This window comes from Pogoniulus pusillus, chromosome 11, assembly GCF_015220805.1.
Source record: "Pogoniulus pusillus isolate bPogPus1 chromosome 11, bPogPus1.pri, whole genome shotgun sequence".
Taxonomy (NCBI): Eukaryota; Metazoa; Chordata; class Aves; order Piciformes; family Lybiidae; genus Pogoniulus; species Pogoniulus pusillus.
The window spans coordinates 12096832-12120828 of NC_087274.1; the positions used below are offsets into that span (position 1 = coordinate 12096832).

Sequence of the window (23997 nt, forward strand, 5' to 3'; positions counted from 1 at the left end):
CTCGGGTTCCAGGACCCAAGGCTCAATCGCATTCCCTCCCGGGCTGTCCATCCAAGTACAACTCGGCCACCCAGGGCCTTCCTGCTGCAGCGGGGAGCAGAAGGCGGCGGCTGGGCCGGAGAGCGGTGAGGCCTGAGGCTCCTGCCGGTAGGCTCATGGGCTCCAATCTCCGTTTCTGGCCTGTTTGTGAGGAGCCTGCCACTGCTCCAGAGAACGCTCCCGGCCCGTCCCTGCCCGTCCCGGCCGCCTCCCCTCCCGCCGCGGGAAGCGTCCTGTGCCCGCCCCGGGAAGCGCCGACCCGGAAGGCGTTTGGAGGTCGTTCTGGGCAAGATGGCGGCGCCCGGGCGGTGAGCGGAGCGGGCGGCGGGAGTGGCGCTGCGGCCATGAGCGCTGCTCGCCGCTGCAGCCCGCCCCGGGCCATGGCAGGTACCGCTGCCCCGGCGGGCTCGGGGGGAGGGCAGCTGTGCCGGCGCCGGGCGGGGCGGGGGAATGGGCAGCGGTCGGGGCCGAGCTGACCCTGGGACTGGCGGTGGTGGCTGGGGCTGCTCAGCAGAGCGGAATAGGAAGCCTGTCAATTTCTCTGTGTAGCTCTCTGTGTGGGGTGCTAGGCGCCGTGTCACACCGGCGTGTCCTCTGCTTGCGTTCGGCCACAGCAGGCTGGCCTTTGTCAGCAGCAGTGTGGCCGGCAGGAGCGGGGCAGGGCTTGTGCCCCTGTGCCGGGCACTGGTGAGGCTGAGCCTCGAATGCTGGGGTCAGTTTTGAACTCCTCACTGCAGGGACACTGAGGCGGCGGCGCTGGTTATTGTGCCCCTGCACTCAGCACTGCTCAGAGCACACCTTGAGTGCTGTGTCCAGCTCTGGGCCCCTCAGTTCAAGAGAGACGTTGAGGTGCTGGAAGGTGTCCAGAGAAAGGCGACAAAGCTGGTGAGGGGCCTGGAGCACAAACCCTATGAGGAGAGGCTGAGGGAGCTGGGGGTGTGCAGCCTGCAGAAAAGAAGGCTCAGGGGTGACCTCATTGCTGCCTACAACTACCTGAAGGGAGGTTGTAGCCAAGTGGGGGGTGGCCTCTTCTCCCAGGCAACCACCAATAGAACAAGGGGACACAGTCTCAAGTTGTGCCGGGCGAAGTATAGGCTGGATGTTAGGAGGAAGTTCTTCCCAGAGAGAGTGATTGGCATTGGAATGGGCTGCCCAGGGAGGTGGTGGAGTCGCCATCCCTGGAGGTGTTCAAGAAAAGCCTGGATGAGGCACTTAGTGCCATGGTCTGGTTGACTGGATGGGGCTGGGTGCTAGGTTGGACTGGCTGATCTTGGAGGTCTCTTCCAAGCTGGTGGATTCTATGATCCTATGAAGTGAGGAGCAGCTGAGGGAACTGGAGTTGTTCAGCCTGGAGAAAGGCAGCTAAGGGGAGACCTTCTGGCTCCCTGAAAAGCCAGCTGGGGATCAGTCTCTTCTGCCCAGTTGCAAGTGACAGAACAAGAGGAAACAGCCTCAAGTCATTCCAGGGGAGGTTTACGTTGGACATAAGGAACTATTCTTTCCCCGAAGGGGTGTCAGGCCATGGAACAGGCAGCCCAGGGCAGTGGTGGAGGCCCCACCCCTGGAGAGGTTTCAAACCTGTGTAGCTGTGGTGCTGATGGCCTTGGTTTGGTGGTGCCCTGGCAGTGCTGGGTTAATCATAGAATCATAAAATGGTTTAGGTTGGAAAGAACCTCAAAGCTCATCTAGTTCTGAGCCCCTGCCATGGGCAGGGACACCTCTCACTAGAACAGGTCGCTTAAGGCCTCGTCCAACCTGGCCTTGAACACCTCCAGGGAGGGAGCAGCCACAACCTCCCTGGGCAATGGTTGGGCTTAATGACCTTAAAGATCCCTTCTAACCAAAGTCATTCTGTTGCTTTGGTGCTGCCCTGTGTTAACTGTGTCCTTTCAGCACTGCATGTGCCATTTCAGCAAGATAATTTTGTTGATGGGAGATAGAGATAGTAAAGGAACAGAAAATGATAAATGCATCTCCAGGGAGCTGAGAGACTTGGAGGAAAAGCCCAGAACTCTTAAAGCAAGCCTCTGCTCTCAGTGCTTTCATCTGGAGCCAGAAAAGTTGTTTCTCCCAACCTGAGTATTCCTGCTTCTCACTTGCTGGAGTGTCTTGTGTCATAGCTGACAACAGACACTACAGTCTGAATTAGAAGCAAACTTGGTGGCAGAGAAGGAATTGATTTGTGATATTTCCTCCTTTTCTTTAACTAGGATTATTATTCTGGCATCTGAGGAACACTGGAGTACGGCAGCTACCATGCCAGGTTGTGCATCTGTGCCATGCAGCCAATGACAGGTTGATTACATTTCAGTACTTCAACTTTCTCAAACGAATGGTGAGTCAAGGACTGTATTTATCCCACGTTTCTCATTCTTTCATTCATTTTGTCCCAAATGATGAATCAAAACGGAGATTAATGTTTTTCTCATCAGCCAAGCTCATGCAGTTCTGAGCTTCTCTGTTTCTTTGCTGGCATCTGAAACGTTTGAGGTTTGGAGGAAACTTGCTGCAGCACAGACAGCGCTTTGCGCTGCAGCATGTCCTGTACTTGACAGGGCTTGTGGAGTGAGATGCTCATCTCCTGTTGAGAAACATGAAATGAAATGATTTTTGAAGTTGTTATCTGTAAAAATGCTAATAAGAGAGTCAAGTCTTGGCTAGCAGTTGTACAAGTGGTAGATGAACTCACTTCTGGAGGTAGTGTGTTCTGCCTAATGAATTAATTCGTTAATTTGAATCAATGCTCCCGAGCTTGTTAACTTAGTGGGTTGCTTTCTGTAGTGTGCTGCTAGTTGTAGGTATTGAAGTGATCATTTAAAGAGGATGGTAGTGTAAACCATGATGTGCTCTTCTCTGAGCTGTATCCTGTTAGTTTTACTTTAGCTATGTTTATGAAATATAGGTGAGATGAAGTCTCATAGCTAATGATCACACAAGGAATGTGTAAATCTGTTGGCATTTTTTGAGCTTCACTCCTGTATGAAGCAAGGGATGAGGGTCTCTTCCATGTTTCTGGGTGTCTCCAGCACTTCCCAACTTCTTTTTTTTGCCATTGATTTGATCTGTATCCACATCTGTCAGAGTTTTAGATCCCTCTTCCTCATCAAAGTTATTAATGTGTAAGTTAAACCATGATTAGTTGAAAGCTCAGTCTTTTTATTCCTATCTCGTATGCTTGAAATGTAGAGAGTAGTTTAGGGCAGAGAATAGATAGGAGAAGATAAATGCTCTTTTTTTCTTATTCTGTAAAAGCTCTTTTGGCTTTTTCCTCCTATTTTCAGTATCTTGAAGATGCAAAACATTTAGTGCTTGCATTGGGAGGCTGGAGTTGATATGGGCATGTGTGTACCTCTTTGTTTAAAGATGAATTGACCAGTTGTATATTAAATGATATTATCTGGTGCTGTGGAAGCTATAGAGGAGGAAATAGTTTTGTCCAGAAGCAATTCTTCATGCTTAAGTTAACATTATTGATGCAGCTGTGAGCTGAGAAGTTGCTTTAGTAGTGCCTTATCCAACTTAGAAAGCTTTTTGCATGTGAAATGATTGCTTGAAATTCAGGCTAACTCAGTTGTGTGATTGGAGGAAGTGGTTCATAGATTCACAGAATGGTTTAGGTTGGAAGGGACCTTAAAAGATCATCTAGTTCCAACTCCCCTGCCATGGGCAGGGACAGCTCCTGCTAGACCAGGTTGCTCAAGGCCTCATTCATCCTCACCTGAAACACCTCCAGGGAGGGAGCAACCTTCCTTGGCAACCTGTTCCAGTGTCTCACCACCCTCACTGTAAAAACTTTTGTTCTAATCTCCGGTCTTAAATCTGCCCTCCTTAAGCTTCAATCTGTTCCCTCTCATTCAGTAAAAAGTCCCTCCCCAGCTCTCCTGGAGTCCCCTTCAGGTACTGAAAGGCTGCTCCCTGGAGTCTTCTCCAGGCTGAACAGCTCTGACTCTCATATCTTTTCCCCATAGGAGAGGTGCTCCAGCCCTCTGATCATCTCTATTGTCCTGACAGTTAGACTAATATAGCAATAACGTTGCTGTTGTTAATCTGAAATGTACAGAAATCTCTTCTTACCTCTTCATCTCAACATTTCTCTTTGTTTTTTAGTATGTAACACAATGCAACAGAGACCTCAGCCAACGAGCCAAACCCAAGTCAGATTCAGTTGCCTCTCCTTTTCGTGAGCTTCAGCAACTGGATCAAGAAAAAAAGGTTATCCACAAGATCAGACCAATTTCACCTGTGTATCAACCTTTGTCTGAGCCATCAAGGAGAAATGAGTCAAGAGAAATGAAGCCAGCTGCAGGAGCTGAAGAGCTGGTGGCAGCAGTAAGAGCAGAATCCAAAGAAGACAGACAGTGGAAAGAAATGAAGCTGCGGCTGGATGATTTGCCGGGAATTTTGGCACGCTTGTCCAAAATTAAGCTCACAGGTACTAGTGGCCACTTTTTCACTTCTCTGCATCCTCTTTGATAGTCAGAGTTCTTTAGACTCACAGATTGCATCAAGTTGAAAGGGACTCTTAGATGTCATCTTGTCCAACCCCACTTCAGTCAGCCGGGACACCTTCAGCTAGATAATGTTGCCATGGGCCACCTCGAGGCTGCTCTTGAATGTCTTCAGGGACAGGACCTCAAGCACATCCGTGAGCAGCCTGTTCCAGTATTTCACCACCCTCACTATGCAGAACTTCCTCCTAATGTGCAACCTAAATCTACCCTGCTTCCATTTCAAACTGCCACCCCTCATCCTATTACTACAAGCCCTTCTAAACAGTTCCTTCACAGCCTGCCTGACCTTCTCCTTCAGATAATGAAATGTTGTCTTCCCAGAGTCTTCTCCTCTCCAAATGTTGTGTCGGTTTTTGTGTGGAAATTCCCACTTTAATGACACAAGCTACTTGGGTCAGTTCCATCAGATGTGAGCAGGAAACAGCTGGTTTATGGAAGCATTTGCTTTCCCATCATGTTTGCTTAAAAGCAGTGGGGAGGAGCTTATGTCGTGTGATCAGCTAGTTTTGGGTGTCATAAGCAAGCTTTAATACAAAAACTCCAGTGAACTGGGTTAGGAAGTGAATTTACAGGCATTGTATTAAGGGAGACAGGGATCTGCAGAGAGTCCAATGGAGAACTACAAGGATGACCAGGGAACTTGAATGTCTCCCCTGGTCACCCTGAGAGGTGGGTGTCAAGAAGAAGGTGCCAGGCTCTTTTCTGTGGTGCCTAGTGAAAAAAACAAGGAATGATGGGGAGAAGCTTGAGCACAGCTCCACCTCAACATAAGGAGAAACTTCTTTGCTATGAAAGTGCTGAAGCAGGCTGCTCAGAGAGGTTATGGAGTCTCTTATGGAGGCTTTCAGAACCCATCTGGATATGTTCCTGTGACCTGCCTTAGGTGATCCTGATTTGGCAGGAGAGTTGGACTTGGATCTCTGGAGGTCCCTTCCAATCCCTAACATTCTGTGATTCTGTTTAAAGTAATTTTGCTGAAGTTTACCAAAGTTCTGTCTTATTTACTTACCTTTCACTTGGGAAATCAATGTTAAAAGTACCACCAAAAGATAATCTGAGTAATTTCCTATATTACAAAAGAAAATGCTTGGACACAACCAATTAAATTTTCTAAAACAAGGTAAAATTTACTTTTTCTATTTAATGATAGCAATGTGTCTTCAAAAGAGCAGTTGCTTTGTAGCCAAACTGCATTTTCCCTGTTCTGATAGTGATACTTAATGACTATAAGTTACTTATTTGCCAATAGGTAGTGCTAGATATGCTTTTATGTCTAAGGAAACTGAAATAATCTGACCAAAGCCTTACGTCTTGTCTGTACCAGAGCCAAGAACAGAGAAATCATTTCCTAAGTCCCTGCTGTGGTGCTCTTTGCAGTGAGTGAAATAAATTCCAGATAATAAAACTGTTGTTCTTTGCCATAATGTGACAAAAATCCTGTATTCAGTCATTTTCTTGACACTTCTTGTCTTGCAATAGGTGTGATTTCATTGTTTGGTTCTCCTTGGAAAAACTATATTGGCCACAAATGGTGTACAATGGTCAATTAAAGCTTTCTCTAATAAAAACACTTCCCAGTAGCCCAGGTTGCTCAAGGCCCTGGAGCCTTCTCTTCTCCAGAATGAACAGCTGGAATTTTCTCAGCCCATCCCCATAGGGGAGGTTCTCCAGCCCTCTGATCATCTTTGTGGCCTCCTCTAGACCTGTTCCATCATCTCCCTGTCCTTCTTGTGCTGGGGATACCAGAACTGAATACCGCAGGTGAAGTCTTACGAGAACAGGAGCAGGAGAATCACCTCTGTTGTCCTGTTTTGGATCTAGCAAGACTTACCTTCTCTGTGTGTCCAAATGTTCTTCATTATTTTATTATTTTTAAAATCCTCAAGACTTTTACTTTGTGCTGGTAGAGAGCTGGGTTTGTAGAGTTTAGAATCATAGAATCAACCAGGTTGGAAGAGACCTCCAAGATCATCCAGTCCAACCTAGCACCCAGCCCTGGCCAGTCAACTAAACCATGGCACTGAGTGCCTCATCCAGTCTTTTCTTGAACACTTCCAGGGACGGCCACTCCACTACCTCCCTGGTCAACCCAATGGCAAATCACTCTCTCTGGGAAGCAAAGTCTATCTTTGGATATTTTGCTGCATGACTTTTACACATTAACCCTGGTAATTTCCAATTTAGTTGTTGAAAACTCTCACTAGCACCCCCAGCAGATAGCAGATTATTGTCCTTGTCATTTTGTGGCACACATAACCTCATTTTTTGCCGCTTTTTTCCTGCATAGTTCAGGTCTTGCCTTTTTCTCCCCACCTTCCATACTGTTCAGTTTCAGTAATACTTTGTTTCTGTTGGGCTCAGTGCTGATAACTCAGAAGTGGTATATGAGCAATTAGCTCTCCTGGCATATTCTTAATGAAGTGATTTTATTTAAGTGCCACTTTTGTGTGAACTGGAAAGCTGTGCTGAGTATTGAGAGAGAATTACAGATCCAGAAATGGAAAGCGACCAGAGACAGAACATGAGCTGTCATTTTAAGCACTTGAAATGCTCTTATGCTTGCAGGTAATTCTTAGGTGTGAGCTTAGTGTCAGTACCACATCTGACTATTGCTGGTGCTCCTCAAAATGGGAGTTTCAAGAACTCCAGTGAGACAGAAAAGAATCTTTTTTCTGAAGAAAAGGATTTTCTGTGATGTGTTTTTGTGTGGCCTCAGAGCTGCTCTTTCTATAGCCTTCAGGATGCTCTTTTTTAAATTCAAAATGCAGTAGTGACAGGCAAGGAAGTACTGCTGGGCTGTGAAAATAGGATGTTGAAACTTGGAGAAGGCAAAAGTTGGAGAATTGTGCTCCCTTAAGACCTATTACACATGAATCTCTGTTTGGAGATGTGCTGACTTAATTCAAGGTAAGTGCAGTCAACTTTGTACCATCAGCCTTGAAGGGGGCTTCAGGAGAGCTGGACAGGGACTTTTTTCAAGGGCTTGTACTTTTAGGGTGAGGGAGAATGGCCTCAAACTGGAAGAAGCTCAGTTAAGATGAGACATTAGGAAGAAATTCTCCCCCATGAGAGTGATGAGGCACTGTAACAGGTTGCTTAGAGAAGCTGTGGAGGCTCCAATCCTCAAAGTGCTCAGAGCCAGGTTTGATAAAGCCTTCAGCAACCTGGTCTAGTAGGAGGTGGCATTCCATGAAATGGGCTTGAATTAAATGATTTTCAAGGTCCCTTCCACTCCAAACCATTCTCTGATTACCTGTTGGGAAGGTATAGAGATACAGAAACTGTAAACTCTCTTCTTGTTGTGATCTTTATGTATTTGGTGGGGAGATCTGAATGGAAGCAGGAAATGTAAAAGTAAGCTGGGTGAAGAAGTGTTTGTGGGAGAGGAGTTCTGTTGTTGGTCTGTGTTGGCTGGAGGATAGCATAGGGGATGAGCAGGGAAGATCCTGAGTGTAGTGTGTGGAGCAAGGAAAGAGACTTAGCTTTTTTTCCTTGACTAGTCCAATCGTTTAGTCAAATGATCTATCTGTGGAGAGTGTGGTGGTGTAGTTCTTTGATTTTATTGTCAGAAACAAGAAAAAATAAATTCTCTGAGGTCAGTTTTCAAGTTGCAAATGACACACAGCTCGACTCCTTTCACCCATGACGTTCTGATAGATCTCATATCCTGTGCGGGGCTTTTTGGCAGGCTCTTTATTTATACTTTTTAGAGTATGAAATAATGAAAAAACAAACTCTACATTATGCTAAAATGGGACTTCCTTATGCCCTTTTCTCTTCCCACTGCTGAAGTAAAGAGAATGTTTGTTTGTGTTCTGAACTGTAATTCACCTTTGGAAGGAAATGAGTTTAGCTATTACCATACCCTCCTGCTTCGTGTAAACCCCAGCTCTGGTGTCTCTTCCATTACAAGCTCTGCCTTACCAACAGGAAAAGATTACTGTTTATATTCTTTTGCCATGGAAAATAATTAGGGAATTTCTAATTGCTTGCTGCATAGTCTACCTTTTTGGGTTCAATTTCATCCTTTCTCTTCTTTGTAGTTTGTGTCTTGTGCTTGCCGCTGTCTGACCAGCTGTATCTTACCATCCATAGACGCTTGGAACACTGTTGCAGCTCTGATAGATTTTCAGAATTATAAATGTTATTGTTCTCAACTCCATCCTAAGGTTTGTGTAACTGAAAATAGGGAAGAGATGGGAAGTTTTTAGGATGTCATGTAGTGACAGGACTAGGGGAAATGAATCCAAGCTAGAGGAGGGCAGATTTAGATTTAGATTAGAGGTTAAGAAGTTCTTCATCGTAAAGCTGATGAGACACTGGTGCAGGTTGCCCAAAGTGTTGGTGGAAGCCTCATTCCTGGAGGTTTCTGAGGCCAGGATGAATGGGGATCAGGGTAACCTGGGCTAGTGGAAAGTGTCCCTGCCTACGGCAGGGGTGGGTTGAAACTAGATGATCTTTAAGGTCTCTTCCAACCCTCATAACTCAGCGATTCTAAGTTATTTGTAATAGGAGGAAATTCTGATTATAATGCAAACACTGAGAAGTTCAGGTTGTCTCAGTTTCTTAAATTAAACTTGAAGCTTACACTCAAGTTTCTAAGTGATCACAGATGAAAATGAAGATGAGCTGTGTGCAAAACCACAGGGGAATTAAACTTCAGAGTTTAATCTGGGGGAAGTGTGACTGAGGCAAGAGATAAAAAGTGCTGAGTGTTCTCATTAGGTATTTCTTGGTGAGCAAACATTTTCTCACCATTGCTTCTGTAAGCAGGGTTCTCTTGTGTGTTGGTCTTTTGGTGAGGACAACCAGCACTTTACGTAGCAATGTCTGAAAAGTGGATTTATCAGTCAGGGTCAGATGTGAACTTAACAGCTTGCTTCTAAGTCACTGAACAATTTTTACTCTAACTTACAAACCTGTTGAGGAAGTGGCTTTAGTGTATCTCTGTCTCTGCAGAGCCTGGTAGGGTTGAGTCCTGGCTCCAAGTCTCCTTTAGAAAGTCATACTAGAGCCTGTATGTTTCAAACATGTATCTAAGGTGGCCAGCACTGGAACCCCCAGCACAAGAAGGACATTAACCTGTTGGAGAAGGTCTGGAGGAGGCCACAACAATGATGTGAGGGCTAGAACCCCTCTGGAGTCCAGCTCCATCCCTTGCATCATTGTTGTGGCTGCTTCTAGATTCACTCTAACAGGTCCATGTCTCTCCTCTTCTGAAGGAATCTGTCTTGTTTGCCAAAACCAACAGGAATTTGTTGGATGTGTTGCTCACAGAGGAATTTGTGCTGAAGAAGTGTTGAACTGGGAATCAGTAGCCTGAGGGATTTACTGCTGACTTAGGATGTGTTTGGGAGCATCCTACTTCATCTCTATCTGTTGTGTATGCATGAAACAAACATTGTTTGCTATCCGGTGTTGTGTAATGACTCTTGAGTGTTACCACACCTGGTGGAGCAACAAGGGCTAAACAAAGTGCCTGTATTGTGCTTGTAGGCTAAAAATCTGGGAACAACCACTCTAGTAAAAAAAACCATTTGGTTTACTGGAGTTCCAGTCTGGTTTTACTTCTTTCTGGAATAATGACATTTATTGAGGCATTTATTTTTTTAAGTGGTGGTTTTAATATAGCCAGAAACTTCGACAGTGATTTATTAGTATATATTGTTTAGGTTATTGCTAGCCTCCATTTATTCTTGGTTCTAAACATGGTTCTCTTTTGTGAGCTGTTATCCTATCAGAGAAGGAAAGCTTCATAGCAGGAGCTTTCTGGGAATGTGTTTGCCACGCTACAAGGAAAACTAATGAAGTAAAAATAAACTATTATTACAGTTTAGTTTTTGCAGAGCATTTACAAATTGTTTGATGGTTAAAAGAGATTATCTGCTCTGCTCCTGTGAGTGCACTTGGATTTTAGATGACGTGATGCAAAGACTTGTTGTAAATCCTATGTAGAGGATTTCAAATCACCTGTGTCCTGGGTTGAGTCAGCAGCAGTGTGACCAGCAGGAGGAGGGAGGTGCTTCTCCACCACTACTCTGCTCTGGTGAGACCCCGCTTGGAGAACTGCATCCAGTTCTGGTGTCCCCAGCATAAAAGGGACATGAAACTGTTGGAGTGGGTCCAAATGAGGGCACAGATGACCCAGATGGCTGGAGAGCCTCCCCTAGGGGACAGGCTGGGAGAACTTTAGGGGATACAGTTTCAAACTGCACCAGGGCAAGTTTAGGCTGGATATTAGGAAGAGGTTCTACATGGAAAGAGTGACTGGCATTGGAATGGGCACCTCAGAGAAGTAGTGGAGTTGCTGTCCCTGGAGGTGTTTAAGAAGAGCCTAATGAGGCACTTAGTACTATAGTTTAGTTAATTAGAAGGGTTAGGTGGTAGGTTGGACTCAATGATCCTAGGGGTCTTTTCCAACCTGGTTAATTCTGTGATACTGTGAACTTGGGCTGTTCAGCTTGGAGAAGAGAAGGCTCTGGGGAGACCTTAGAGCAGCCTTCCAGTGCCTGAAAGGGGCTACAAGAAAGATGGGGAGGGTCTTCTGTCAAGGGTCTGTAGTGATAGGGCAAGGGACAATGGCTTTGAGCTAGAAGAGGGGAGATAGATTTAGACTGGAGATCAGGAAGACATTTTTTGCAGTGAGGATGATAAGGCCCTAGCATAGTTTTATGAGAAGGTTGTGGATGCCCTCTCCCTGGAGGTGTTTGGCTGTTTGAGAAAGAGGAAACTGAAGGGAGACCACACTGCTGTCTACAACTACTTGAAAGGACGTTGTGGAGAGGTTGCTGGTGGTCTCTTCTCGCAGGTAGTTGGAGACAGAACAAGGGGGAATGGCCTCAAGCTGAGGCTGAGTAGGTTTAGATTAGACATTAGGAAAAAGTTTTTGACTGAGTAGTTAAGGACTGCGGTGAGCTGCCCAGGGAGGTGGTGGAGTCACCAACCCTGGATACATTTAAAGGGTGGTTTGGATGTGGTGCTTAGGGATATGGTTTAGGGTGAATCTTGTAGAGTAGGGTTCTAGGTTGGACTTGGTGATGCTGAGGGACTTTTCCAACCTGGGTATTTCCATGATTCTGTTCAAGGTCAGGTTAGATGCGGTCTTGAGCAACCTGGATGAGTGGGAGGTGTCCCTACCCATGGCAGGCGTTCTTTGAACTGAATGATCTTTAAGGTCCCTTCTAACCCAAACCATTCCATGAATCTATGAAATTATTGTCTCAAAATTTGCCTCAGAAGTGTAGAGTGCTCCTGTAGAGTGCAGGTCGTAATCTGCAGCAAACCTTAGCTATTCCTATCCCCAGCCACATTGAAGTGTGTAAAGGACATAGTGGTCACTTGGGTAGCTGACCTACTGATGGTACATTTGGCTTTCCAGAAACCAGAGTGTGAAAAGTAGAAGGAAAAACATCCATCAGCTTTTGGAGGAGTTGTGGCTTGTAAGGATCTCTAATAAAACAGTGGAATTGTTTCTCAGATTCAAGTAGATATGCGTTTGCTTCTGTCTTTCCATGTGTACTGATGTGTCAGCAGTACAGGAGCAGAAAGGAAATGTGAAGCTGAACTGGTTTGCCTTGGCTTTCTAGGCTTTGATTTTGGCTTGGCCACTTTTTAATAGGAGGCACATAAAATATGGCAGAGTGATTTGCATACTATAAATACGACACAGGGATTTCTAAAGGCATATCACATTGCAGCAAAGCTGAAGAGGAATATGAAGAGTACACTGTGGAGTTTGGAATGTTTTTTTTTTTCATGCTGGAAGCATCAGTCTCTGCCTCTGTCCCTAATCTGTTAGCATTTTCTTTTTCAATTACATTGAAATGGGAGAGAAATGTCCCCTGTTAATTCTTGTTAAGGCTAAAGATGTTTAAAAGAGTGAAAATTAGGTTTAGGCTGAGATCATAAGTTTAAATCCTGGCTTCTTTTTGAAGAGCATATATAATGCCAACTCTCAGCAACAAATCTTGAAAGGATCAATTCCATCTATTATGCAATAAGGTGAAGTTAATTCAGCCCCTAAAGCACTAAACTAACAGGGATTAAAAAACAAACAGAGGCAATGACCTCATTCCCTTGATGTGATCTCAATTAAATATACTTTTCCTCCATGAAAGTAGAAGATTAAGTTCTGGCTTCCAGAGTGAAAGAAAATAAACTTCCCAGTCCAAAGGGAGCATTTTCCTATTTACTCTGAACGTGCGGCACTCGGATTGCTGGGCGATGAGAGGAGCGGGGGATGTCTTGTGCCCAGAGCACTGCCCAGGCACTAAAAATACCTGCTTCAGTGGGCTGAGGGAGAGGATGGACTGCAGCCTTTTTAATGAGATCCTGATAAGTCACACTGAGATGCCTGGCTGAAATTAATCTGGAGAAATCAATGGGGACTTTAATTAGTGCTGTGGCTGTACAGTATTAGAATTTCTTTGAGGTCAGTGCAGTGGTAATGTTACACTGACTGTTTGCCAATCTGCTCCACCTTTCTTCTCCTCCAGTTGGTGTTTGCCCCTAATAAATTGGTGTAAAGTGCTCTCTAAGATAAGTTTTAATTAAATTCTTGTCTAGAAGAGGTGTGATTTATTATGCAAAAAAAAAAAAAAAATGAAGATAACCACTCTCAGAAATGCAAACACCACTGTTTTGCCATTATCTTCTCCATGCATTTTTAACTCTCTCAGCTCTAAACCGCTGCATTTCCTATTTTTTTAGTGTTTTTGTTAAGAAGGACCCAAGAATCTTGAAACCAAGAGGCTGTTGTATCTGTGTAATAATTGAGGCCAAGTCTTTTAGAAGTGACCAGTTTCTGCTTGTCTGTTACTCTGTCCACAGAGTCTGTGGTTATTTCACAGCTTCTCAGAGGCAAAAAGCTCCATTGTGGCTTCTTTGTAGTTTAGAAGGGGCTTCAGTGGGAGCCTGATGGAATCACAACCAGGGACTTACCTTGGTATGGGGCAGAGACCTACTCTAGGTGATCCTGCTCTGGCAAGGGGCTTGGACTCAATGATCTTTTGAGGTCCCTTCCAACCCCTAACATCCTGTTTGACAGCCACCTACACAAAACCCTGTGAATGTGTAAATAGTTAGTGTTTGTAATAATACTATGAATATGATAAGGATTTTCAGCTGCCAACAGATTTGAATACTTAGAGAAAAGTTTTGATGAGCAGCAAGTTTTCTTCACTGTCTTTAGGATTAAATCCAAAGGCTCTTATGCAGGCTCAGTTCTTAGATTTAGCACTTTGCATGTGTGCAGGGCTCTGCCATGACATTTAGGTTTTCATCTCAACTAACACTTCTTAGTAGATAATCCAGATATTTTCAGTCAGCAAAGGTTTTTTATTTGTCGTTTTGCTTCAGACAAATAGGAGGTTTTGTAGCAATCAGGAAGATAAGAGAGGCGCAAAGATGAGCCAAGGGCTGGAGCACCTCTGCTATGAGGATAGGCTGAGAGAGCTGAAATTGTTCAGCCTGGAGAGGCAAATATTCTGGGAGGACCTTCTAGCTGCCTTGCAGTACCAGAAGGGATCCTATAGGAAAGCTGCAGAGGGACTTTTCATAAGGATGTCTAGAGACAGGACAAGGGAGAATGGTTTGAAGCTGAATGAGAGTAGGTTTAGATTGGATCTTAGGAAGAAGTTCTTCAGTATGAGGGTGGTGAGACTCTGGAATAGGCTGCCCAGGGAGGTTGTAGATACCTCCTCCCTGGGAGTGTTCAAGGCCACATTGAATAAGACCTGGAGCAGCCAAGTCTAGTTGAGAGCCTCTACCCATGGCAGGGAAGTTGGAGTAGATGATCGCTAATGTTCTTCTTTCCAACCTGAGCCATTCTGTGATCTTGATGCTTTGATTAGAGCTGTCTGAGGTCTGAAACACATAATTACATGCAGATTATAATTTAAATACTTTAATAACTATGAATTTGGAATGTAAGGTCTTGAGCAATATATTCAATGACCATGCTGACCTCTCTAGTATAAGAAACTCTTCCTACTATTTATTGCCAAAAGTGAAGTTATAAGACCTATTATTTAGGTAACTACAATATTAGGGTTGGGCTTTGGCTAACTTCTTTTTAAGGATGTGATTTGCAGTACTGCAGTAAAGTTAGAATTTTGGATGACAAAACTGAAATGGATTTGCACTAATCTGCTCAAATTCTGAGGCAAATAAGACCTGCTCTGCTCATATGCTGATGTGATTGCACCTTCTGCCCTAAGTGGCCATGTCAGATGGGAACAGTGTGAGCAGACACTTGTACAGTGAAGTCACTGCCTTCACCAGCTGTAGCCTACATGTCCTGAGTCTCTTTTTGACTCTTAACTGCTTCAATTCCTGTTATCATGTGCTATAATTCATATCTTGTCATGTCTTGCTGTTTTTCTTCTGCCTCAGACTCAGCAGTGGCATGTGAGTTACTGGAGTAATCCTATCTCCTGTACATGTTGCATGAGGCAGTTTGATCCTGTAACAAATCTAGAAAGAGGCAGAATTTTATTCTCCCCTGATCTGCTAATGTGCTGCTGCTTCTGGGTTTCTGACTTCATCCCTGACAGTTCTCCTTCTCATCTTTGACTTCATGTGGAGCATTAGTATTCATTGTATGCAGTTCCTGGAGCTACTTTGATCCGTAATAGCAACAAGTTAATCTCTACAAGGGTTTCTATAGGGTTTGCACCTCTTAACTCTAATGGTATGTACAAAGGAGACCGGTTTTGGTTGATGCCTTGAACAACATCTCTCTTGTGTTGCAGCCCTGGTTGTCAGCACCGCATCTGCTGGCTTTGCCATGGCCCCAGTCCCTTTTGACCTGACCTGTTTCCTGCTTGCCTCCCTTGGAACTGGACTGGCATCCTGTGCTGCCAACTCCATCAATCAGGTCAGTCTATCTTTTCCTGTGTACCACAAACTGGTGTCACTCTGACTTCTGAAATGCTGCTAGGGGGTGTGACTGGATGGCTGCGAGGGCTGTGCTGTCAGCTGCTGTCTGAGCTCAGAGCCACTAAAACTGACACCACGAGAGGAGTACCTGTCTGCCACTTAAAGTGGAGTTGCTAGGCACAGTCTGTTTGTTCAGAAGGGAGTTGATGAGGTTTTAAGCCTTCAGTAATAATGTTTATCTTGATAATTCCGAGCCTGGGTCACTGCAAATGACACAGGAAGAACTGTGTAATTGGAGTGTAAGAATAGTCATTGGGGCTCCAGCTTTACAGGCCTGGTTCCTTGCTTGTGTTATTGTATGACCTTGTCTGATCTGTCTAAAGAATCCCAGAATCCCAGCATGGTGGGATTGAAAGGGACTCCTGCAGATCATCTAGTCCAATCCCCCTGCTATAGCAGGGTCACCTACAGCAGCTTGCCCAGGATCACAATGTCCAGTTGGATTTGGAATCCCTCCAGAGAAGGAGAGACTCCACAACCTCTCTGGGCAGCTTGTACCAGGGCTCTGGCACCCTCACACCAAAAATGTTTCTCCTCATGGTTAGGTGGAGCCTCCTGGGTTGAAATTTGTGCCTTTGCCCTGTCGTTGGGCACCACACAAAAGATCTTGGCCCCATCCTCTTGTGCCCCACCCTGTCTAAATGTCTGTAGTGATACTTTGGTGGGATTTGTGTGTTTCTGCCCCGGCTGCAGTGTGTCTTCTGCACATCTACAAAATGTACTTAAAATCTCCATCATGTGGTAGCCCTTTCATGCCACAGATGTTCCAGGTGCTTGAGCTTGAGCTTTCTTGCATGTGTGAACTTGCCTGTGAAGCTTGATGTTGATCTCTCAGCTCTCCTGCAATCCAGCTAAGAAGCAGAGCTGCTGTTAGACTCTTCCTGAGTCCCAAAGGAGAGCCTGACTAGTGAACAGGTAACAGCATTTGTTGTGCTAAATGGAGCTACAGAGCTTTGATAGCACTTTCAGTAATCCCTTGGGAGATGGATGAACCCTGGAACCTAGTGGAAAAGGGCATGGAGATTTCCTGTGAGGTACATCCTGGAGCTGCTTGAGTTGAGTTGGACTCTCTGATGTTTATACCTTGTAACACCTCAGCTGAAGGCACCTGATGAAAACCATCAGCACACTTCTTGCTTAGATGGCAGTAAGCACAGGTTTGTTTCCTCTGAGCTTCATACTGAGGTAGGCAGCTAACTTCATGTCTGTTTGGAAATGCTTAACCTAACTTGAAAACACTTAGCTGACCTTGAGAAATTATGTTAAGTTCTGTTATATTTTCTGAAGTACACATTTGGTTGTCCTCTACATACTTTTCACAAAGTCTGAGTAGAAAAGTGTCATAACTGAGGTGAAGCTTTCTTGGGTTTGGTGCAATTTTAGAGGAGTGTTTTTTTTCCCACCCTTATCAGTCCTTTGAAATATATGCTGTCATATTTATTTTCATCACTGATGTGGATACTAAGAAGAGAATTAATTACTGCGTGCACCTTGTCATTCTTAAGGTTTTGATACATCTTCTTAGAGATGATATTGCCTTTTAGGACAGGCTGAATGAGTTGGGGGTGTTCAGACTGGAGAAGAGAAGGCTCCAGGGAGAGCTTACTGCAGCTGTTCAGTATTTGGAAGAGATGGAGAGGGATTTTTTTACAAAGGCATGGAGTTACAAGACAAGGGGTAGTGGCTTCAGCCTGGAAGAAGCTTGATTTAGATGAGACACTAGGAAGAAATTCTTTTCTATGCGGGTGATGAGACACTGGAACCGCTTGCCCAGAGAAGTTGTGGAGTCTGCAATGCTCTAAGTGTTCATAGCCAGGTTGGATGTGGCCTTGAGCAACCTGGTCTAGTTGGAAGTGTCCATCCCCATTGTGGGGAGGTTGGAAACAGACAATTTCTGAGGTCCCTTCCAGCCCAAACCATTCTATGATACTTACAAATAATTGCTTTTGTCTTCAGCTTCTATGTATTGCTCAGTATTTTGTTTTAGAAGTAGCCACTTCTTAAGCTCTTGGAAGCCACTTTTAAATATCTTGCTTTTTAAAGCCATAGTGTCATAGAATGCCAGGTTGGAAGGGACTTCAAGGATCATCTGATCCAACCTTTCTAGCTGATTGTATAGTTGAAATCAGATGGAGATAATTGAGAGTCTCAGGAGCCCTGTGCTGCTATTTGGAGCTTGACGCTTTTGAGGCTTGCTGGGATGGGAAAGAAAAGTTAAGAGTGCAGAAACTTTGTGCTGGGACTCCTAACTTGCTGTTCCCTTCCTTGAAGTCTCACCACAGGGCCAGCTGTTGATACTCCCTTCAATAGAGAAGGTTATACCAGCCTCACAAAGTGTCAAGCTGGCTTTCACAACCTGAGCCGAGTGCTGGAAGTTTGAGCACTTGGTTATGTTGAGATGCTGACCTGTGTAGATTGACCTTCAAAGTGACTGCTCTTACTAAGGAAAAGAAAGAAGCAGAGCTGGTAACAGAGGAAAGCAGAGTTGTGGTCTCTGACCTTGTTTATCAATGGATCCTTTCAGTCCAGGAGTGTCCCTTTCCCCAGCGTTGCTGTTGTTGCAGTGTCTGAATTGGCTAGGAATTTTATTTTCCATAAAGACTGTAAGCTGGGGGATCTGTCTTGACCTTTGGGAAGCAGCACTTTTGACTTGGAACTTCCTTTATTGCCACTTTGCTCTGCCCATTGCTCCCCATACGCATCCTCTTCTCTGGCAGCTCATGACTCATGTTTCCCTTGTTGCTCCCTCTTATCCTTTAAGGACCTTTTTCCATGATAACCGTCCTTCCGCTTCCCATATTGCTGTAAATCTCTACATCTTTAAGGGCAGCTCGTCTTTCCCACTCCTCACTTCCCTGATAAAGCTGTGCTCACAATTTACAGTCCTCAAGTATGCCGTGGGAAGGTAAAGTGTTGATTGTGTAAGATTCTTCCCCGTGATTTAGGACAGGATGTGAGGAGCCTGGTCCTGTGAAAATGTAATTGAGATGCTGGACTATGCATGGAAGTATTGATACAAACTTTTAACTGTTCATATTCTGTGGTTTGGTTTTGTTGCTCTTTTTCTTCTCTTGACCACTTCACTTAAACAATCTGGGAGGAGCTGAGGCCAGTTTAGCCTCATTGAATTAGGTTGAATTAACTCTTCAAGCTCAATTAACTCTTTAATCACAGAGTTAACCAGGTTGGAAAAGACCTCTAAGATCGAGGCCAGACTATCACCTAACCCTTCTAATTAACTAACTTTAAGTTGAATTAACTACTGGAGAGGGAGCCAGGGTTATGGTAAGAACACAGAGATTAAAACATCAGGGTTTGTTTATTTACAAAGGTGATCTAAAATAATCTTTTAACTATCATTTCATCTCTATTTCAGATGAGTAAACATTTTTTTCCTTAACTCAAACAGCTAGAAAGTCACAAAAGTTTTCTGGAGTGGAGATTCATGTTCCTCTTTTAGGGCATAGAATCACAGAATGGTTTGGATTGGAAGGGGCATTAAAGATCATCTAATTTTAGCCCTCCTGCCATGGGCAGGGACACCTCCTGCTAGAACAGGTTGTGCAAGGTCCCATCCAGCCTAACTTTGAACAGCACTTCCAGAGTTGAATCCTCCACAGCTTCTCTCGGCAAACTATGCCAGTGCCTCACCACACTTAAGGCAGAATAATCTAAATTGAACTACTTCTAAATTGAACTACTTCTAGTTTTAAGCCACTACCCCTTATCACTCCATGCCTTTATAAAAACTTCCTCTCCAGCTCTCCTATAGCCTGCTTCAGACACTAGAAGGTTTCTTTAAGGTCTCCTTGGAGCCTTCTCTTCTCTAGGCTGAACAAGCCTCTTAGCCTGTCTCCATAGCAGAGGTGCTCCAGCTGTCTGATCATCATAGAATCATAGAATCAACCAGGTTGGAAGAGACCTCCAAGATCATCCAGTCCAACCTAGCACCCAGCCCTATCCAATCAACCAGACCATGGCACTAAGTGCCTCATCCAGTCTTTTCTTGAAGACCCCCAGGGACGGTGCCTCCACCACCTCCCTGGGCAGCCCATTCCAATGGGAAATCACTCTCTCTGTGAAGAACTTCTTCCTAATATCCAGCCTATCGTCTTTGTGGCCTTCCCTGCACCTGCTCCTAATAGTGTCAGGTCGTTTTTCTGCTGGCTGCCCTCAAGGCTGCAGGAGAGGTCTCAGCATATTGCAGTAGAGAGGCAGAATCCCCTCCCTGCCCCTGCTGCCCACGCTGCTGGGGATCAGCCCAGAACATGGCTGGTTCTGCACTGGCAGCACACAGTGCCAGCTCGTATCACCCAGCAAGCACCCTCAAATCCTTCTCAGGGCTCTCTAACCATTCTCTGCCCAGCCTGTGTTTGTGCTTAACAAACAAAAAAAAAAAAGGATGCAAATTGATATGAATGTATTTTCCCATTGGTTATAGAAGTGAAAGGTGGGTATTTATCAACCAAGGGCATTTCTTTACAAACATCCTTCATAACCCCTGTACTTCCCAATGCAAGCAGAAATAGCAGTGTTTCATAACAATTCTATGAAACTGGGTAACTGGATTTAAGAAGCTAAAGACTTCTGGGTTTGTTCAGAATGGCAGCAAAAAGATTGTGTTTAAAAAGATCCTGGGAACTACAGACAGTGCTTGGATGAGGGAATGAATTAAAGCTTTGAGGAGGGCAGATTTAGACCGGAGATTAGGAAGAAATTCTTTCCAGTGAGAATAGGGAGACACTGGAACAGGTTGCACAAGGAGATCATGGATGCCCTCTCCCTAGGGGTGTTCAAGACCAGGTTGGATGAGGTCTTGTGCAGCCTGGGCTGGTGGAATGTGCCCCTGCCCATTGCAGGGGAGTCGGAACTGGATGATCTTTAAGATCCCTTCCAACCCAAACCACTCTACAAATCTATGAAAGTGCTTGGGCTTGATGAGAGGGAATTATGGAGCCTGTTCTACAGCAAAGTTACTCTAGAAACGTTTGTGTAGAAAATGTCAGGAGAAAGTATCTTGGAGTAATTGATGTCAGACAGTAGTTTGAAACAGAATCTCTCAGGCTGGTGGAAAGTGTTATAAGTTCTGGGGATCTGCAGAGATACCAGCAGGTCCTTGGGCTGTCCTGCAAAGCGTGTTGGGTCTGAGGGCTGGAAGGGAGGAAACTCCTGTTGGAAGGTGCCAAGTGAAAGATAGTGTTTGATTTCTCTGCTCCTCTCCCAGCAGCTCTGCCTCCACCTCACTTCTTTGTGTCACAATACTTCAGAGTTGTACTTCACACCTCATCTAGCATTTTGGGGGCACGCTAGGGCACTGCTCCCTGCTTCTCTTCCACATCACGCAACACTGCTTTATATCCTTCAGCCCTTCAGGACTGTACTACAACATGTCAGCACGTTTCAGTCCCACCTGCTAAAACTGCTTTCCTCCCCCCACCCTGCTTTTCTAATGGCATTCTTTCTTCTTTTATTTTTTTTTTTCCATCCTTGGAGTAAGTTAAAATTATTTTGGACAGGTGTTCTTTATGGCTGCTCTGTCTTTTTCATCCAATCAATATTTTACAGTGTTTCTATTTAATTAAAACAAAATCACTTAATGCATTTAGCAAGGAAAAGACTGAGAGACACTTTTACTGTAGCATTGCTAAACTAACTGAAAACACTGGAAACTCTTATTGGAAGAGCTCAGGCTTATAATTGCAGTTATGGTAAGGAAGTGGAAGTCTGTTCTGGGGTTTCATCTTTTAAACACTGTGTGTTAATCTTGAAGAAACCAAAGAATTATTGCTTGCATAGAACTTTTTCTATGAGCTGACTCTTTCAGCTCTGTAGATGCACAAGATTCAACAAGGCCAAGTGATGGCTCTTGGGTGACAACAGCCCCATGAATGCTGCAGGTTTGGGCCAGAGTAGCTGGAAGCTGTCCAGAAGAGAAAGACCTGAGGGTGTTCATCAGCAGCCAGCTGAAGATGAGGCAATGTGTGCCCAGGTGGCCAAGAAATCCAAAAGTGGCCTAGCCTGGATCAGCAGTAGTGTGGCCAGCAGGACCGGGACAGGGATCGTCCCCCTGTACTGAGCACTGGTGAGGCTGCACCTTAAGTACTGTAGACTTAAGTACGTAAGACTTAATTTTGGTGCCCTCACTAAAAGAAAGGCATTGAGAGGCTGGAGCAAGTCCAGAGAAGGACAGCAAAGCTGGTGAAAGGTCTGGAAAAGAGATCTGGTGAAAAGCAGCTGAGAGAGATGGAGTTGTTTAGTCTGAAAAGAGGAGGTTCAGGGGTGTCCTGTCTCTTTACCACCTCTCCCTGAAAGGCGGTTGGAACCAAGTAGGATTGGTCTCTTCTCCCAAGGAACAAATGACAAGACAAAAGGAAATGGCCTCAGGTTGCATCAGGAGAGGTTTAGGTTGGGTATTAGAAGAATGTTCTGCACTGAAAGGGTTCTCAAGCACTGGGCCAGGCTGCCCAGGGAAGTGATTGAATGTCCATCCCTGGTTGTGTTTCAAAGATGCAGAGATGATGTGCTGAGGGACATGGTTTAGCAGCAGCCTTGGCAGAGTTAGGGAGTGGACTCAATGATGTTAAAGGTCTTTCCTAACTCAAATGATCCTTTGATTCTAAGTTACTTTTACCTTGATGTTGTTCCTCACAAGTGATACAAAAGAATAAGCAAACCATTGATTTCCTGATTGGTGAACATCAGCTTTGTAGCTTATATTTTCCCCCATGCTCTCCTCATACTGTCATAGAAATGGAGTGAGAGAAATGGATATGAAGTTGGTTGATAATCTTTTGCCTTTCTCTCTTTTTTTTTTTTTTTGTGTGGCTCTTGTTTTTGATGATTTTTGAAAGCTGCCTCAAGTTTCTAGGAGCAGAGTCTGCCATTTATATCCTGGAGAAAACATGTCACTTTTGAGACTTCTAAGATAGTAGGCTCTGATTTATGGGGCAGGAGATAAAACATGAAGAGATGTTTACAACACAAAACACGGCATTAAAATGTTAGAGGACTCACATGCACGTTTTATATGTCAAGTACATTCTGCTGTAACTGCAGCAGGGTTAAAAAGTGGGAGCCAGCCATAAAGATGAAAGCAGGATGTTTAAAATGGTTGGAGTTTAGTAACAGGGAGATAAAATGATCTGGTTGTGTTTGACTGATGGTACCTTGAAAAGGAAGCAAACTGGACTGAGTATCTCAGCCGAAGTTAGAGAGCTGGAAATAAGGAATATAGGAGCTGTGTCAATGAGAATGAGAGAACAACTGGAAATCCAATCACCATCCCACAAAGATGATTAAGGGAATGGAACATCTTTCTTACAAGGAGAGACTGGGGGAGCTGGGGCTCTTTAGCTTGGAGAAGAGGAGAGTGAGATGTGATCTCATTCATGTTTATAAATATGTAAAGGTGACTGGCAGAAGGCTGGAGCCAAGCTCTGCTCAATGATGCCAGTGACAGGACGAGGAGCAATGGGTGGAAGCTGAGACATAGGAAGTTTCATGGAAACATGAGGATTTTTTTTCCCTGTGAGGGTGACAGAACACTGTAACAGGTTGCCCAGGGGAGTTGGGGAGTCTCCATCTCTGGAGATATTCAAAACCTGCCTGGACGCATTCCTGTGTGATCTGCTCTAGGTGATCCTGCTCTGGCTGCAGGATTGGACTGGATGAGCTTTTGAGGTTCATTCCAAACCCTGTGATTCTGTGATCCCTGCCCTTTTGGGGCTGGTCTGATGCCTACATTTTGCTCTTAAGGTCATCCACTCTTGATAGTGACAATCCCTTAGAAGTGTAGCTGTAGTGAGTGGGAAGGATGAGTTTGGTGTTGAGTAGAATGAAATTCAGTATCTGAGTTCAGTTGCCAGCCTGTGGGACCTGTGTGTGACCTTTTGTATAAAGATAAACTGTGATGGGCATCTGGATACTGTAGTGATGGGCATCAGGCTAAGTAAAGTCAAAACAGAGCAGCCTCTGCTCTGGTCTTTAATCTGCTTACTGTCACTGCCGGGAAGACATCTGTGGTCTGCATCTATTATGGTGCTCTCATACATTCACAGGATGGTTTGAGCTGGTAGAGACCTTCAAGATCATCTAGTTCCAACCTCCCTCTACAGACAGGGAAACCTTCCACTAAGCCCAGGTCACTCAAGGCCTTATCCAACCTGTACTTGAACACCTTCAGAGAGGAGGCATCCACGGCTTCTCTGAGCAGCCTGTTCCAGTGTTTTACCACCCACACTCTAACAGATTTCTTCCTAATCTCCAAGCCTAAATCTCCCCTCCCCAAACTTCAATTTATTCCCTCTCATCCTACAAGCCTTTGTAAAAAGTTTCTCCCCAGCGCTCCTGTAACCCCCTTCAGGTACTAGAAAGCTGCTGTAAAGTCTCCCTGGAGCCTTCTCTTCTCCAGGCTGAACAGCCCCAACTCTCCCTACCTGTTCCCCTAGAGAATGAGATTCCCCAGCCCTCTGCTTGTCTTTGTTGCCCTCCTCTGGACCCACTGTTTTGT

At 44.9% G+C, this 23997-nt stretch overlaps 1 protein-coding gene across 1 annotated transcript in view; it reads left to right on the forward strand.

The window, feature by feature from the left end:
- Positions 1-245: 245 nt before the first annotated feature.
- Positions 246-23997, forward strand: part of LOC135179371 (protoheme IX farnesyltransferase, mitochondrial) — a 141561-nt gene continuing 117809 nt past the window's right edge. The window contains exons 1-4 of the mRNA XM_064151099.1: positions 246-426; positions 2250-2374; positions 4147-4471; positions 15302-15426. Of these exons, the coding sequence (XP_064007169.1) occupies positions 384-426; positions 2250-2374; positions 4147-4471; positions 15302-15426 (618 nt within the window). The 5' untranslated portion in view covers positions 246-383. The remainder of the gene's footprint in view (positions 427-2249; positions 2375-4146; positions 4472-15301; positions 15427-23997) is intronic.